General features: G+C 43.8%; 1 protein-coding gene and 1 long non-coding RNA gene across 2 annotated transcripts; both read left to right on the forward strand.

The window, feature by feature from the left end:
- The first annotated feature begins 8,625 nt into the window (after nucleotides 1-8,625).
- LOC114909359 (elastase-1-like) lies at nucleotides 8,626-10,854 on the forward strand. Its single transcript, XM_029247967.1, has 4 exons — nucleotides 8,626-8,691; nucleotides 8,909-9,009; nucleotides 9,677-9,802; nucleotides 10,683-10,854. Exons 1-4 carry the CDS (start codon nucleotides 8,626-8,628, stop codon nucleotides 10,852-10,854), a joined length of 465 nt encoding a protein of 154 aa, XP_029103800.1.
- Nucleotides 10,855-11,008: 154 nt separating this feature from the next.
- On the forward strand, nucleotides 11,009-12,226 carry LOC114909330 (uncharacterized). Its single transcript, XR_003797233.1, has 3 exons — nucleotides 11,009-11,136; nucleotides 11,359-11,508; nucleotides 12,033-12,226. It is a non-coding gene; the product is annotated as an uncharacterized LOC114909330 (long non-coding RNA).
- Nucleotides 12,227-18,871: the final 6,645 nt, after the last annotated feature.

Consider the following 18,871-nt stretch of genomic DNA (forward strand, 5'->3'; position numbering starts at 1 on the left):
CCACGTTTCAGTTTTTCTTTACTACAAGCGTTCTGCTTTATTTTTTTCCAACAATTTTTCCCATGTCATACACATCACATGGATGGCATGAAAACTGCACGGTATTTAAATATTTCGGAAAAGCACATTCTAATGTGGACCACACAAGTGTTGTTAATGTCATGAATATAGAATGCACAAAAACATGCAAACACACACACACACACACACACACACACAACTGGTTCACGGAAAAACTGCATTATTGCTGCTTCTGTAGCTCTCCTGTTTGTATATGTTGTTCAGTACTCTACATCATTCCAGTGAAATGAACGCTCTTCACAATAAAGTGAAACTGAAATTACTCTTGAAAAATATGGTGCTACATAAACAAGAACATACTTGTAGCTTGCCATCATAAAAAACTGAAAATGTAAGAATTCTCAAAGTCTTAGCATACATTTATGTACCATTTTGCGAAACACAACAAGCAAAACTCTGTCATTTGTATGGGTGGACGAACAAGACTCTTTTCAATTGAACAAGAGCATGCCATTGTTGACATGGTGGCCCAGAACAACATCATCTGCCTCAAAGATATTCAGCAAAGAATAATACAGGACAACCAAGTATTCCAGAATTTTCAGCAATGCAGTCTTGCTACAACTGATCGTGTTGTAAGGAGAAATGCCGTCCGGATGAAGCAGGTATACAAAGTGCCCTTTGAGAGAAACTCAATTACTGCACTTTTACTCTAAATATAAAGATATTGTTTTCCTGGATCTTATGTGTCTATATACTATTCCACTCTAAGTGGAAAAATTCCGGTGTCTCTGGGCATAGTGCTGTGTCAAAGTGGGAACCCAGACTGTTCCGCAACAGATACAGTATAAACTTTGCAATCAATGCCATTACTTTAAAAAAAAACACTAACTTATTGTACCTTGTGTTCTTTTTACTCTAGAGGATTTTGGAGTTGGATAGCAGTGCTACTCATTTTGAGTACCTTTGTATTGATGAAGCTGGCTTCAATCTCAACAAAAAAAAAGGAGAAGAGAGAGGAATGTGATTGGCCATCGTGCCACAGTCAATGTCCTTGGACAACGGGGAGGCAACATCACCATGTCTGCCGCAATTTCAACTACTGGTGGGTGTTGTGGCACACAGTGCTGTCTTGGGGCCATACAACGCCGAAAGGATACAAATTTTTTTGAACTCCCTCATGAAATCCTCTTCCCGCAGGTTGACCGGAAGCAAATGGATCGAGATTTTGTAGTTGTTTGGGACAATGTGCCATTCCATCGTTCGGTGCTGGTGCGTGAGTGGTTTGAGCATCATCCACATTTCAGGGTGGTGTTCCTTCCGCCATATTCTCCTTTCCTGAATCCAATTGAGGAGTTCTTCTCCTGTTGGAGATGGAAAGTGTATGATCACAACCCTTACAGAATCAGAATCAGCTTTATTGGCCAAGTATACATGAGCATACAAGGAATTTGCTTCCGGTTTAGAGCAAAACTACAGTGCACATTCACACATACAGACTACATAAGCACATACTGAACTAGACATAGACTAATACAAACATGATTACCGATAACGCAGCAGACAAGAACATAGCATAATGCAGACAGAACATAAAACCATGCAGACATCCATCCATCTTCCTCCGCTTATCCGGGACCGGGTCGCGGGGCAGTAGTCTAAGCAGAGCCCCCCAGACTTCCCTCTCCCCACAAACCTCCTCCAGCTCCTCTGGGGGAACCCCAAGGCGTTCCCAGGCCAGCCGGGAGACGTAGTCTCTCCAACGTGTCCTGGGTCTGCCCCAAGGCCTCCTCCCAGTGGGACATGCCCGGAACACCTCCCCAGGGAGGCGTCCAGGAGGCATCCGGAACAGATGCCCGAGCCATCTCAACTGGCTCCTCTCGATGCGGAGGAGCAGCGGCTCTACTCCGAGCTCCTCCCGGGTGACTGAGCTCCTCGCCCTATCCCTAAGGGTGCGCCCAGCCACCCTGCGGAGGAAACTCATTTCTGCCCCTTGTATCCGCGATCTCATTCTTTCGCTCATGATCCAGAGTTCATGACCATAGGTGAGGGTAGGAAACGTAGATCGACCGGTAAATTGAGAGCTTCGCCTTACGACTCGGCTCCTTCTTCACCACAACAGACCGGTACAATGATCGCATTACTGCGGACGCCGCACCGATCGTCTGTCACCTGCCGCTCCATTTTTCCCTCACTCGTGAACAAGTCCCCGAGATACTTAAACTCCTCCACTTGAGGGAGGAGCTCTCCCCTAACCCGGAGGGGGCAATCCACCTTTTTCCGACTGAGGACCACGGCCTCGGATTTGGAGGTGCTGATTCTCATCCCCGCCGCTTCGAACTCGGCTGCAAACCTCTCCAGTGCACGCTGTAAGTCTTGATTCGATGAAGCCAACAGGACCACATCGTCCGCAAAAAGCAGAGACGAGATCCTGCGGCCACCAAAACAGACACCCTCCGTTCCCTGGCTGCGCCTAGAAATTCTGTCCATAAAGATAATGAACAGAATGGGTGACAAAGGGCAACCCTGGCGGAGTCCAACATGCACCGGGAAAAGGTCTGAATTACTGCCGGCAATGCGAACCAAGCTCCTGCTCCGGTCATACAGGGAACGAACAGCCCGTAGCAACGAGCCCCGAACCCCATAATCCCGAAGTACCCCCCACAGGATGCCACGAGGGACACGGTCGAATGCCTTCTCCAGGTCCACAAAACACAGATGGACTGGTTGGGCAAACTCCCATGAACCCTCCAACACCCTAGTGAGGGTATAGAGCTGGTCCAGTGTTCCACGGCCAGGGCGAAAACCGCATTGCTCCTCCTGGATCCGAGGTTCGACTATCGGTCGGATTCTCCTCTCCAGTACCCCGGCATAGACTTTCCCAGGGAGGCTAAGGAGTGTGATCCCCCTATAGTTGGAACACAATCTCCGGTCCCCCTTCTTAAAAAGAGGGACCACCACCCGGTCTGCCAGTCCAGAGGCACCGTCCCCGAACTCCACGCGATGCTGCAGAGGCGTGTCAGCCAAGACAGCCCCACAACATCCAGAGACTTGAGAAACTCGGGGCGGATCTCATCCACCCCCGGAGCCTTGCCACGAGGAGTTTTTTGACTACCTCAGCAACTTCAGCCAGGGTAATGGACGAGTCCCCCTCCGAGCCCCCGGCCTCAGCTTCCTCTACGGAAGGCGTGTCGGAGGGATGAGGAGATCCTCAAAGTACTCCTTCCACCGCCCGAGGACATCATCAGTTGAGGTCAGCAGCGCACCACTTCCACTGTAAACAGTGTTGGCGGAACACTGCTTCCCCCCTCTGAGTCGCCGGACGGTTTGCCAGAATCTCTTTGAGGCTGACCGAAAGTCTTCCTCCATGGCCTCGCCAAACTCCTCCCAGGCCCGAATTTTTGCCGTGGCGACTGCCAGAGCCGCGCTCCGTCTGGCCCGCCGGTACCCGTCAGCTGCTTCAGGAGTCCTATGAGCCAGCCAGGCCCGATAGAACTCCTTCTTCAGCTTGACGGCAGTCCATAGGCCTCTTCAAGCGATGGAAGAGGCCTGTAGAGATGTGAGGCAGTAGCTCTTTTATACAACAGAACTCCTCAGTAGAGAACTTCACGATAAACGTGTATTTGCATTCATGTATTTGAGTGTGTACATCAGACTATGATATACAATCAATAGGCGACACCATTGTACGTTTGATGTTAGTATTTAATTTTAGTAAATGCATTAGTAGAAGAAAAGGCAGTACTTCATTATGCAGTGGAACTGAACTGTTTGATCAAGCTAAGAGTATGTTCAGTTGGCTGTGTTAATTGTTTTGAGAGCAATTACATTAATTTGGAGAAATGTGACAAAACGATTGAGAACAAACTATAACACTTGTCCCCTGAGGTTATACAATATTCAAAACACAACACCTTACAGCCAAGTAAGTCTTCTTCAAGAAATGGAAGAGCCCTGTGGAGATGTTGAGGCCGAAGCTTGTCAAGCATGGATTCAGTATTCGTGGCGTTTGCCCAAGATGCATGGCTCGCGAAGGGGGTTGCGGTGGTGCAGTGGGTTGGACCAGGTCCTGCTCTCTAGTGGGTCTGGGGTTCGAGTCCCACTTGGGGTGCCTTGCGATGGACTGGCGTCCCGTCCTGGGTGTGTCCCCTCCCCCTCCGGCCTTACGCCCTGTGTTGCCGGGTTAGGCTCCGGTTCCCCGCGACCCCGTATGGGACAAGCGGTTCAGAAAATGTGTGTGTGTGTGTGTGTGTGCATGGCTTGTGAGAATATATGCTGTGATGTAGATGAAATTCTCTGGCCAGATGTGAATGAGAGGCATAATCAATGAAGTTCAGTGATTGCAGTGCATATATATATGTATATATGTTTTTTTCTTTGGACAACTCATTGTTACACAGCAGAACTCCTCAGTAAAGAACTTCACGTGTATTTGCATTCCTGTATTTGTAATCAGGCTATATTATACTGTACAATCAACAGAGCACACACTTCTACTGCTGATGGCAGTACTTCAGTATCCAGTGGAATTGAAACTGTTTGGTCAAAGTAAGACTGTGCTTAGTTGGCTCTGTTATTGTTTTGAGAGCAATTACGTTCGCTTGGAGAAATGTGTCAAAACTGAGAAAAACTGCAATATGGATTTTACATGCGCGCGCACACACACACAAAAAAAATACTGTGTTTTGTGCAAATAAAACCATGCTATAGTATGTATGTAAGAAATGTGAGTCCTCTAACATACTTGCACATGGGCAGTAGTTGATTTGACCAGTCGAACCAGTTGCCTTTGAAAAGAGCTAAAAACTAGAACACACATGACAAACATTCACAGATATTACAAGCTACCCATGTATAGAGTTCCCAGAATCAAACAGATCAGTCAATGAGGAAACCACCCTTGCTGGGTTTGGACTGGCAAAGAGCACACAGGCAGCATTCATCAAAACATTCATCGAACACTGGTGCACAGGGAAATGATGCTGTGAGTCAAAAGACACGTCCACAAGAACGGTGCAGCTGCAACTAACCCTCCCAGCCTGAAACGAAACAGAAACAAAACATCGTTCCTCCGGGACCACAGTGCTACGTAAAAGAATAATATCTTATAATACACACACACATTTTCTGAACCGCTTGTCCATACTGGGTCAAGGGGAACCGGAGCCAACCCAGCAACTCAGGGAATAAGGCTGGGAGGGGGAGGGGACCACCCAGGACAGGGCACCAGTCTGTTGCAAGCACCCCAAGTGGGACTCGAACCCAGACACTCCAGAGAGCAAGACCCAGTTCAACCCATTGCGCCACCGCGCCCCCCATCTTATAATACATGCGATAAAAAAGCATTATTTTACTATATGATAATAAATGCTGTAAAAATGTAAACATGAATGTAAAACAAAAAATTGCAAAGGGAATGGAATGGTGTTCAGTTGAGTTTGGGTGTGCATGTGTGTGTGCGTGTGTATGTGTGGTTTGGGTGGTTGTTTTCTGGTCCAGCAGCCTTCCATGGGTTGACTCTGCATAGCGTTTTCCTCACATCAGCCGTGGCAAGACATAGCATCTGGTTGTTGGGAGGAAGGGTGGTCTTCCTCGCCGCCACGTCATTCTGCGCCTCAGACCGAGCGTAGAAGTTGTTCAGTGCGTCTGGAAGGGAGGCATCACTGTCACAGGCAGGTGGAAGTTGTCCTGCGGTTGGTGATGGCCTGGATGCCCTTTTAAACGCGTTGCGTGTCGCCGCCGTTCTTGAAGGTAGCTGTGGATTCTCTGGCCGTGTGCGCGCTTTGCCTCTCTGATGCCCGGGACAGTTTGGCCCTCGCTGTTCTTACGGCCACCTTGTCCCCTGCTTTGAAGGCAGAAGCCTCGGGTCCTCGGCAATGCACGCACCTTGGCAGTCATCCACGGCTTCTGGTTGGAGCGTGTAGTGATGGTCTTGGAGGCGGTGACGTGGTCGTTGCACTTGCTGATGTAGCTGGTCACTGATGCATGCATTCCTCCCCAGTTGGTGGAGTCATCATTGGTTGCAGCATCCCTGGACATGTGCCAGTCAGTGCGATCAAAGGGAATCCTGAGGAGCAGAGATGGTTCCTGCTGGGCAGGTTTTCATCTGTTTCAGAACCGTTTGGCGCGTCTGACGAGCGGAGCGGTCCGTATGCTGGGAACAGCATAATAGAGATGTTGTCCGAGTACCCGAGGTGAGGGCGGGGCTCTGCCCGGAAAGCGCCGGGGATGTTCTATAAAAAACATCCATCTCCTTTGCCGCTCTTGTTGAAAAGTCCACATGTTTATGGAATTAGTGCGCACCGACTTGAGATTGGCTTGTGCGCATTCTGCAGTTTGCTAATAGCCCCACCACAGCTCACACTGCATCTCCTTAACATTTGCACTGGGGGAATGTATACTCTGACTATACGGACAGTGGTGAATTCCTGCAGTAGATAAAATGGTCTGCATGTAACAGTCACAAACTCCAACAGCGATGAGCAGTAACTAGAGACAAGCACCGAGTTCTTGCACCAATTCGTGTTGATGTAAACACAACAAGCCACCACCGCGAGCCTTACCGCACAGAGACAGAGCTGCATTTCTGTCGGCACGGAAACGAGGCGAGCCCGTCTAGGTGAATGACGGCGTCTGGAACTCTGTCTCTGAGAAATGTCTCCATGAAAAGGAAGATGCGGCAGTCTCTAAACTCACGGCACGTAGTGTGTGGCGGGAGTTAATATTAGTGTCACAGACTGAGCTGTGACAGGCAAGTTGTTCAAGGAATCAGCAAGATGCCGGCAAAGTACCATCATGTAACGCTGAACCTTGTTGCTGTTGCCTGTCACATGCATTTTATCTTGTATTGTTAAAAATTGTTTGTTCTGGTTTTGTATTTCATTTAACACTGTTTGTTTGAACTAGATTGGGTGCCGGGAAAGGCCTACCGGTATCTGTCTGGTTGTCATTAACTAATATTTCTTTTATAAAGATATATGTACTGTTGTGGAGTGAATGTAATTTATGGTTTTTAGAAGAACATTTCTGTAGACTTTTCCTTACCCTGTAGCTGTCTGGTGTTACTGCTTGTGTTTGGTGCCTTGTGTTGGAAACCCGATGGAGTCACTATTTGGGGGTATATCTAGGGGGGAGTCCTTGGGCACAACCAACTAGGCAGGGGTGTTTTACTGTGTAGTGTGAAAGTTTTTATAAGATGTATGTAGGGATTTTTATAGTAAAAGTGTTGTATTGTTTGTATGTTTTAGTATTTAAGTATTATTTTAGAATGTAATTTTGGGGGAAAGTATTTGAAATAAATTGAGGCTGTTACGGTATAATCGAGGGCGGAGCTATTGCTATATAGGTTTGTATTAGGCACTAGTGAGGGAGATTGATACAAACTTATGTAGTTACTCTCATGCAGTGAATAGGAGAGTGATGCATTAATGTTGATATAAGGGCTAAGCCCATGGCTCATAGGCCTCATGTTCTTTATAACTTTATGTTTGTTTTGTACTTGGTTGAGGGTTTATGTGTTTGAAGAATACTTTTTAGTAAAGGGAAATAAACCTTTTGGTCCACTACTTCAATTCTCCACTGCTGCTTCCATCCGTGTCCATACCTTCACAATTAGGATGATAATTAAAAAATAATATTCCTTAATAATAATAAGTAATAAATAGTAAGCTGGGGGATGCGGTGGCGCAGTGGGTTTGGCTGGGTCCTGCTCTCTGGCATGCCTGGGCTTCGAGTCCTGCTTGGGGTGCCTTGTGATAGACTGGCGTCCTGTCCAGGATGCGTACCCTCCCCCTCCGGCCCTGCGCGCTGCCGGGCTAGGCCCCGGAATGCCGTGACCCCGCTTGGGAGAAGCTGTAGACATTGGTTGGTATACTTGTGATTTATTAAAAAAAAAATGCCAGATCCCTTGGAGAAAAGCCTCAGCCAAGTAATAAATAATAATAATTCAAGTTCCTAGGTTTATTGGGGGACTACATCTGTGCACACAGACCAGTCTGTAAACTGGTGTATTGCTACAAACGCACATTTTAATTTCTGTGCACCACGAAAACGTTTTCAATATGGATTTTGCACACAAACACATACACACACAGAGACAGGAATACTGCGTTTTGTGCAAATTAAGCCATACGATAGTATCTAGTATATATGCAATAAATATGATTGAGTCCTCTAACACACCTGCACATGGGCAATAGTTGACTTGACTGGTTGAACCAGTTGGCTTTGAATTCACTAAAACTAAGCCAAGAACACACATGACATACATTCCACAAAATTACAAGCCACCTGTACATATAGAGCTCCCGGATCAAATACATCAGTGAGTCAGAAAATCCCAGCTCATCACAGAGTCCAGAAGGTTTGCAGACATGCTGAGGTTTCTACTGCTGAGTGCGCTCATGGCACTGGGTAAGGACCTTCTTTTCTACAGCAAAGATTTTCACTCAATCACATTACCAGTATGCCTTGTTACATACATTGTTACATTGACTGATCTTAGTCAATTTCTTGCAAGGTTCACGATAGTTTTCACATTGTTCTAATGTTGGCTGTCTTTTGGTTTTCCCCAGTGCCTGCTGAGCAAAATGTAAAGCCCAGTACATGGAAGCATTGCAAGACAGGGTTGTGGGGGGGAGTGTCGCCAAACCTCATGCTTGGCCCTGGCAGGTAAAATACATACCGGTGTTGAATGTTTTTGTCAGTTTCAGAATTCTTTCCTTCTGTTTACCCCCTGTCAGTTTTTTTTTTGGTCATCACTGGAAATTAATACTTTTGCTCTACTGGCCTCTATAAGTGAGAGTGAGGTTTATGCCCCTTTAAGTGATGGTCATTTAAGTGAATAATTATGGAGATATAATGTACCTGAAGTCTTGTTCTCTCCCAGATCTCCCTTCAGTACCTGTCACGTGGTTCGTACTACCACAACTGTGGAGGTTCTCTGGTCAGGAGAGGCTGGGTGATGACAGCTGCCCACTGTGTGTCTATGTGAGTTCAGTTCCTGTGATTTATTGTTATTTATTTACAAGCTGGGGGGTGTGGTGGTGCAGTGGGTTGAACCAGGTCCTGCTCTCCGGTGGGTCTGGGGTTCGAGTCCTGCTTGGGGTGCCTTGTGACGGACTGGCGTCCCGTCCTGGGTGTGTCTCCTCCCCCTCCGGCCTTACGCCCTGTGTTAGTGGGTAGGCTCCGGTTCCCCGTGACCCCGTATGACAAGCGGTTCAGAAAATGTGTGTGTGTGTGTGTATTTGCAAACTCAAGCTCTCTACTTTAAACCCCCATTCTGCTGTGGTACTACACACACACACACACACATTTTCAGAACCGCTTGTCCCATACGGGGTCACAAGGAACCAGAGCCAACCCGGTAACACAGGGCGTAAGGCCGGAGGGGGAGGAGACACACCCAGGACAGGACGCCAGTCCGTCACAAGGCATCCCAAGCAGGACTCGAACCCCAGACCCACCGGAGAGCAGGACTGTGGTCCAACCCACTGCGCCACCACACAACACTTTGTAAGACACCTTGTACAAAATCTGTATCCAATAATATGTGAAGTTCATTGATTAATTTATTAGAAATTACATACGTTTATGGAAAACAGACTGTAACACATGCCCTAATACCTTCAGTTTTGCATATTGTACTACTTTATAGTTTCGGGGTGTGGCGAGTGGTTCTTGGAGCTCAAAAGATCACTGCCAATGAGCCAACACAGCAGGTGGTCAGGGTGACCAACATCTACATACACCCTAACTGGGACCCCAACAATGCTTCCAGTGGGTGAGTGGACGAGTCAGAAGAGTTTTTCTCACTTTATATATGGGAAGTGCTATAGAGCCTCTTTTTTTTTGCCTAATAGTTGTTACTGTATATGCCATCAAGCTCATCATGACTCACCACAACCACTGATGCTGTTTGTGTGGTAAGGGAGGAACAGAACTGGTTTGCAGGTGTCTTCTTTGTGTGTGTGGGGGGTGCAAACACGGGGAGAAACATGTCAACTGCAGTCTCCCTGAGCAGCTAAAGAGCTTTGACATACCAATGTCACCCGGTGTGCCACCACGTCCCATTTTTACATCAAATGAAATATACTGAAATTAGCCTACAAAAATACAGTGAAATTTTCCACTGTTGTCTAAATCAATGTGTTACGTTTTGAAATTGAGATGTGGACTTTCTGAGCAGCACAGTGGTACCCCAACAGCATCCAAGCAGCACATTCAAGCATATGTTCAAATCCAGGTCATGGCATGCAGAGTCTGCATGTTCTCCCTGTATTAACAACCCAGGAATGTGCATTGTGAGCTATTCTGTACTCTGCCTTTCCATGGGAACTGTGACTGTGGCGACTTAAATTCGACTTTACGACGTATGCTTACGGATGTGTCATGATATCTGAAAAACTGAGTGGTGGAAATGTTATGTTACACATGGAGGCTTTTTATTAGAATTTTAAGACAGTGCAAACAACTTAAACACAAATACACCCAAATACAACAATTTGTTTTTACAACAAGTGCACATAGGACAGCTAAAAGTCAACAAAGAATGAGTTTACAAAATACACACACACACACACGGTATATAGACTTTAAAGTCCTGTCACACTAAGGAGAATTTTTGTTATGTGATCACCTGTATGGCTCACTTACCTCCCTAGGGATGATATTGCTCTGCTTCGTCTTTCCTCCAATGTTACCCTCAACTCCTACGTGCAGCTGGCTTCTCTACCCACACCAGGACAGATCCTGCCCAACAACAACCCCTGCTACATCACAGGCTGGGGCAGCACCCAGAGTGAGAATAATCAAGCAGCCCTTTACCAGTGTTAATCTGGGTCTAATTCATTATTCTTTAACTTGTTTACCTAATAGTGTGTTCTCTGGTGTGCCGGTCTCTTCTGCTGTGAGAGCTGTTCTCTCACTGTCTTAAACTGTCATCCTCTGTGACTCATCTACCTTCATCTCTCCAGCTGGCGTCCACTATCTGATGTGTTAAAGCAGGCCTACTTACCTGTAAGGAACTATGAAACCTGCTCCAGGAGTGACTGGTGGGGCAGCATAGTCAAGAAAAGCATGGTCTGTGCAGGAGGCTCCAGGAACTCTGGATGCAGTGTGAGGGAGCCCTTCTTACTACTGTCACTGCAGTGAACTCACCTGACACTGATTTATTATGAAAAAGTCTGAAACATTTAACTTTTTGATGAAAGTGATTTATGGCTATGTGTTTTTTAAAAGCTGCTTAAATCCAATTAATACTTCTGAAATTGTGTAGGAACACTCCATCAGGTATCCATAAACTTGCCTTTTATTTACTCAAAGTCTGTTACTTTTCAGGGTGACTCTGGTGGCCCACTGAACTGTAAGGTCAAAGGACGTTACTATGTCCATGGTGTGACCAGTTTTGGGTCTTCCCTCCGTTGCAACACGCCAAAGAAACCCACCGTTTTCACCCGAGTCTCAGCTTACATCGGCTGGATGGAAGGAGTGAGTACCTGTAGACTCCTACTGGCCAATCACACGGAGTCACTATTCACGAGAACCAATGAGAATTGTTTGTCTTAGAACAAGTGTACTTTTACAACTGGGGCAGTTGGTGGCACTGTGTTTTTGGCCATTGGCTTTCAAGCTGAATTTTTCTGCTTTCAATCCCCTCTTGCTGTACTAACCTGGATTGAGGTAATTGACACAATAAAGTTGAACTGGGGGCAGTTGGTATCTTAGCAGTTAAAGCTGTTGCTTTTGGATCTAAAGGTCACAGATTCAAATTCCACCTTCAGCAATAGTACCCTTGAGCAAGGTATTTGCCCTAAAAATTACCCCAGTAAAATGACCCAACTGTATAAATGGATAAATAAGTAACTTAACATTGTGAGTCACATCAGAGAAAAGCACCAGCTAAATGAATAATTGTAAGTTAGTAGATAATTGCAAGTGGATTGCTGTTAATGTTTTTCATTGCGCATTAATGTATGGTGTGTATGTTAATTTATGTCCTGTTTCTGTTACAGATTATGGGTTATTAAAACCATGAGGTCAAGTGTCATAATGACACTCAACTGGATACTTTCTCATCATTGAAGATATGATCCATCTTTCACAAATTTCTCTCCACTTCAGACATGTCAGATCAACTGACATACTGTAAAGTTTCTTGATCACTCTGAACATTGTGTCCATCTGATTTGTATTCCACTTTTAGTTCCAGCAGTTAAGTACAACAAAATACACTCCAAACTAGATGCAGTTAGAGTACAATGCAATTTTCAGTACTCTAGCTAAAAGTATGAAATATCCTTCTTCAGGTCTTATTCATGAGGTAAAGGTCCAATCTTTAGGAAAAAGCCTCCATAGCATTAGAAATTGTGAAATGCTGATCATTGTGTTAAATTTGTTCTAGTTTTAAACACAGCAAACCACTGTCCCAACTTTAACATTAAAGTCAATTTTCAAACAAAACATAGGGTTTGCGCTTGAAAGAAAACCACCTGTGCCTATGTATCATGACTTTCATGGGAATCTTAAGTCCAGAAACTGAGGAAAAGAAACAACCTGTCACACCACTGAATCACCCAACAATGATACCCTCTAAGACATGAAGCATAAACAGCTTAAGGTGACTTTTTTTTTTTTTTTTTTTTAAATAAGCTAGAACATAACTGTCCATATAACACTGATAAGATATACTCATTTTATTAGCACTGATCCCACAAAAGCACCCATACAGCAGTTTATATCTCAGAGAGCAACACCCACTGATGCTATTTTTATTTAGAAAAGTGGTTGTTACTTTAATGAGTCATGGGTAGAAACCAGTTCAGTCCAATTAAGAGACAACTTGGAGTTACAACTTCAAGAGACAATTTGGATGCACCACATTTCAGTTTTTCTTTTCCTTTAAACTATCAGTAAACAAATAAATTATTTTGACTTTGACAATTTTCACAATAAAAATACTGATTGGAAAAATGTATGTAAGTATAATCTGTAATCCAGGTAATGTTGATTACTCTCAAGAGGTTTGAATATTTCTTCAAGGCCGCTTATGTTCAACATTAGAGGCTACAGACTCTTTTTAATTGTATACCTCACAATGCACCTGGACCATCATCAGAGATGTAACTTGGGGTCTGGTGTTTCAGGTCTTTCAACATCAGACAGCCTCAATCAGTAGCCTGACCAGAAATGATGAGGTGTACTTTAGTGTTTACTTAGATTAATAATTTATATTTCTGTTATTGACTTTGCACCTGCCTCTGGAAATGAAGGTTGGTTAAATGAATAACTATGGAAATGGGAGGTGAATGATTTGGAGAGGTTTTGCAGAGTCTGACAACTGTATGGAGATCAGAAGATCAGTCATCCATGATGATGATCGCTACGGCAACGAACAGATCATACATTCCACAAAGGTCACAAACCATCTAAAAGCACGTTCTAGTTGTTATGAACCGCACAAATTTATTAATATGTTAGCACAAACAAAACACATGCAAAACACACATACATGGACAGAAATACTGTCATGTGTAAATAAAACTGTAGTATTGTACTGTACTACACACACACCACACACATTTTCTGAACCGCTTGTCCCATACGGGGTCGTGGGGAACCGGAGCCTACCCGGCAACACAGGGCGTAAGGCTGGAGGGGGAGGGGACACACTCAGGACGGGACGCCAGTCCGTCGCAAGACACCCCAAGCGGGACTCGAACCCCAGACCCACCAGAGAGCAGGACTGTGGTCCAACCCACTGCACCACCGCACCCCCTGTACTGTACTATAGTTTATGGATAATATGTATGACTGAATCCTCTTGCAAATGATCAGTGGTTGGCTGGGCTACTTGAAGACTTTGGTCTTAATCTGATGACCATTAGAGCAAAGAATTTAAATTTTTTATTAATATGCTCTCACTATAATAACACAACAAGATTGTAGTAAATTATACAGTATTGGAGGTATAACAGATATAATTTCAGAGTAAGCCAGCCACATTAGGAAGAAAAGCAAAAAACTTCCAATCAACAAAGAAATAGTAGCTGCATACCCATCCTTTGTGTTCTAGTACGGTGACAGCGGCCCTGTGTGGATATGTCCGACAGAGAAACCAATAAAAAATACTACAAACATTCTGCTTCTGCAACAGTTGCTTCATTTTTTTCCAACAATTTTTTCTATGTCATACACATCACATGGATGGCATGGAAATTGCATAGTGTTTAAATCTTTTGGAAAAGCACATTTAATGTGGACCACACAAGTGTTGTTAATGTCATGAATATAGAACACACAAAAAACATGGAAACAGACACACCACACACACACACACACACACACAGAACTGGTTCACACAAAAAAAATGCATTTTTGCCGCTTCTGTAGCTCTCCTGTTTGTACATATTGTTCAGTGCTGTACGTCATTCCAGTGAAGCGAGCGCTCTTCACAATAAATTGAAACTGAAATTACTCTTGAAAAATGTGCTGCTACATAAACAAGAACATACTTAGCTTATGATAATAAAAACTGAAAATATAAGAATTCTCAAAGGAAAGTCTTAGCTAAGCAATAGTAAACTATCATAACTGAAGTTCATAGTTACATTCATTAGAAATATTGTGCGTAACACAGCTTGTACACTTGCATTGCTACAAGAACGCATTTTAATTTCTGTGAACCACACAAATATTGTTAATATCATGGATGTAGCTCATGCACATTGAAAGAAATACCATGCTTTGTATAAATAAAACTGTGATTTCACAGTGTAACCATGATACATGTTTAAGAGGGATAACAGTTCTCTTGTAGACTTATACATGGGAAATGGCTGGTTGGACTGCTTGATCCTGATGGTAATTATGACAAAGAACACATAATATACTGTACATTCCACAAATATCTAAATAGTTTGTAAAAGTGCATTCTCAGTGTTGTGGACCACAGAAATGTTATTGATGTCATGGATCCACACACAAAAAATGAAAACACGCATACAGAAATACTGTGTTCTGTGGTGTTACACTGTAATTATGGTATGTGTGAGAGATATAACAAGCAGTTGTAGACATTGGTTGGTATACTTATACAAATAAGTTAATTAATTATTACAAGTTACCTATATACAGCTCTCCCAAGATGACATACATCAGTCAGTCAGAAATCCCAGCTCATCACAGAGTCCAGGATGTCTGCATCAGGATATGTGTGAGAGGTATAACAAAGGCAGTTCAAAATGACAGAAACCAGTTTCATATTTTTGAACTTAACTGCACACACTTTCAAATACTGCACTGTCATCACTGTTTTTCATAGGGTGTAGGTTGCTAGACCCCCGAAATACATAAGTCCATGAATGACTGACCATCACCCATAGAGAAAGCCTGTTTAACCCAAAATTAAAGTTTTGGTGTTCATTTTCTAGTTGAGGAAACAAAAAGGCATAAATCAATGCATAAATATTTTTTCTAACTGTACATTACTTTAGTATTTTTAAGTTTTTTTTTTAGTTTAAGATTCCTTTTGGTATTAAATCCATTTTAGTTATTTAAGAAAATAATGACAAGAATAAGCATTTTATTTTTCATTCACTTCTAATGGCATTGTGCAACTGGTTCGCTTTGGCTATTTGGAATTTCTTGTCTTTTCAGACACATTAATGATCAGCAGATGAACTGGAAACACATTTGGACTCCGCATATAATAAATGTAACATATATGAGACCAAATAAACAAAACACTTAAACAGTGAAACGCAGACAATCATCAGACCTGAAGAGACACAAAGAAAAGACTAGTTTTTAAAGGCCTCATATTATTTTAAATTGTTGCTGAGCTCCTTAACAGGGAAGGGAAAGCTTAACACAACCATGCAGGGATTTTTACTATTATCTTCTGGGCAGAACCTGCAAATAAACTAAGCCAAAACGATGAACTGTACAACATCAATCATTTAGAAACTTAGATAGTTATGATTAATAATATATTGAAGAAGTGAGTACTGCAATTAGATAAAAAGGTGATTATTCTGATGCTGCAGCTTTAAATGTGCAATGTTTATGTATAAACTGCTGGAAACCGCACATATCACTGAGGCATAATGAATGAGGTCGGTGTTCAACATGTCATCGAACTGCAGAAAGTGGAAAAACTGTATGATCACAGCACACACACTGACCACACAGATCCTCATATCGCTCACTGATATGAATTGCTGTCTGTTGGACACCAGTGTTTCACACACTGCTCAGTTATACAGTAATTGACTGAATACATCCTCAGAAGACTATTTTAAAGACTTTTTATTGGTTCATGATACGCAAAGGATCTGATCAAAAAAATGATACATTCGTCAAAAATACTGCAAATTATCATGCAAACATGATCCATCCTCTCATATGTTGCTGCAAGCTACCGTAAAATCGATAGCTGAACAAACTGTGCAAGATAATAGCAAGCAAATAAAGATTGCAGTTTTCTCACGTTCAGTCATCTCTTATAGTTTTAACTCTTCTCTTTCCCGAGCCAACCACTACTTTCTTCCAGAATAAACTTGTCTGTAGCCAATAACTCCCATATAACCCTTTTTTCACTTTCTCTTTTCTCTTCACCCATCCTTCTCTTCTTTCCTCCTCCTTCGCTGCTGATTTTGCCTCATTCTGTTGAGCAAAGAGAATTCCATCACTGCCAAGTTCTTGGCACCTGCCTTTTCAAACCATGGTAGAATTTCCAGCAAAGTCTCATTCTCTGCATTTCAACCTTTATCAGAAGGTGAAATCACAGACATTCTACTCTTATCCAGACCTAGCACCTTTTCTCTTGATTGCATCTCTTCACCTGCCCTATAGATAATTTCTCTGCAACTTTTTTCTTTGATCTCTCCTATTAATAATTCCTCGCTCTTTGGTTGCTTCCCAGGTGCCTTCAAAACTGCCCACATCTCTCTCTTGTTAAAGAAACCCTCTCTGGATCTAGACTCAGTCCAGAATTACAGGCAGGTCTCTCTTCTCCCTATTCTGTCAATAACTCTGGAACATGCACCTATAACCAGATACCTTTATTCTTATTCCCTTGGCCTTCTGTAGCAGTGGATACTGTCAGCTACCAGATTCTACCTTTTTCTCTGGGGCAGCTAGCCATCAAAGGAACAGCACTGAAATGGTTAGAGTTCTGCCTACTGGGTAGATCATACCATTGGTCTGAGGTGACTCCCTGTCTTCTCCACAGCCCTTTTCAACTGGTGCTCTACAAGACACCCTAATCTTAATCTCTGCCTCTTTCCTTGGCTCAATAACTGCCTTCATTGCCTACTAATTGCCTATTCTTTTCCCCCCAGCAGGTACAGACATGTCCTTATGTATCACAGCTTGAACCTCAGACATCTCTACTTGGATGTCTTTTCAGCATCTCCAAAATGGCAAATCCCTTCTGGGAACTCTCTCAAACTGGAAAACTTTCTTATTTCACCTGCACCATTGGAGCATCCGCAGCATCCACCCTTATCTCACAACACACGCAATGCCACCTCTGCTCCAGGCCATGGTGATATCCACCGAACTACTGCAACTTCCTCCTGTCTGGCCTTCCAGCTTCCACCATCAGACCTCTCCTGTTGACTCAGAATGCTACTGCACAAGGTGTGTTCAACCTACCAACGCATTCCCGTGTCTCTCCTTGTTTTATGTCTGTCCATTGACTACCTGTAGTTCACAACTCTAGTTACGGCCTTCAAAACCATCAACGGATCTGCTCCCTGATTCCTGCAGTCTTATCACTGGCTACACCACAGTCAGGCTGCTGTGCTCAATGTAGTGGAATGATCTCCCTCTTAGACTCAGAACTGCTGAATGCATCTCAATATTCAAGAGGGGTCTCAAAACAAAGCTCTGTCCGACCCACTCCTCTTTAGGTCTCCCATCTACTTCATAAACTTGTACTACAATATCAGTTTAAATTGGATTCTCTATTAACTCTATACGGGGGGTGTGCGGTGGCGCAGTGGGTTGGACCACAGTCCTGCTCTCCAGTGGGTCTGGGGTTCGAATCCCGCTTGGGGTGCCTTGCGACGGACTGGCGTCCCGTCTTGGGTGTGTCCCCTCCCCGTCCGGCCTTACGCCCTGTGTTCCCAGGTAGGCTCTGGTTCCCCGTGACCCCGTCTGGGACAAGCGGTTCTGAAAATGTGTGTGTATTAACTCTATACACTGCTAGTTGTGTAATGTATGGTGGTGTTTGACTAAGTGGCTGTACTTTCAGAAGCATGTGTCTGCGTCTTTATCTTTTCATCTGTCGGTGAATTGCACTTTTGTTTTCTTTCAATTCTGCATCAGTTTGAAAAAATGTAGCTACAGAGAAAAACTGCCCCAAAATGTCACTGCTTGTCATGTGCGCATTTTTTGATTATCTTGCAAGGTAAGAGACTTAACACTACAAAACACCAGTGAAATGAGTCATAGAGAGGTCAGGCAAACTCTGTGTCATCTTTTAGATACAGGAGAAATGACTGGTTAGCTTTGAATCGGATGAAAACAAAGGGAATTAACACGCTTGGTGTACATTCAACAAATTTTATTTTTCTCTGAGATGTACATCGCTTTGAAGAAAAGCATCTGCTAAATGAATAAAATAAATTTCAATGTAAATTTTTTTTCAGTTGATATCATACATCTTGTGATGCACGTGGACACATCATCAGTCATGCAACCAGGGTCACCAGGCGTTTTGGGCCTTTCTGCATCAGACACCCCTCCCAGGCAACCTGATCAGGGTTGATTAGGTCCCAGCCTTTGTCCAGGCAGTGCTACCCTGAACCCACAGCTCACCTTTCTTGATCCACAGCCATCTAGATGC

This window comes from Scleropages formosus, chromosome 22 (genome assembly GCF_900964775.1).
Source record: "Scleropages formosus chromosome 22, fSclFor1.1, whole genome shotgun sequence".
In the NCBI taxonomy this organism is placed as follows: domain Eukaryota; kingdom Metazoa; phylum Chordata; class Actinopteri; order Osteoglossiformes; family Osteoglossidae; genus Scleropages; species Scleropages formosus.

Excerpts from the sequence above, each read along its gene's own strand:
- LOC114909359 (XM_029247967.1), top strand. The coding sequence starts at position 8,626 with ATGGAAGCATTGCAAGACAGGGTTGTGGGGGGGAGTGTCGCCAAACCT. Across the intron at positions 9,010-9,676 it reads GCTGCCCACTGTGTGTCTAT|TTTCGGGGTGTGGCGAGTGG; the intron begins GTGAGTTCAGTT and ends ACTACTTTATAG. Across the intron at positions 9,803-10,682 it reads CCCAACAATGCTTCCAGTGG|GGATGATATTGCTCTGCTTC; the intron begins GTGAGTGGACGA and ends TTACCTCCCTAG.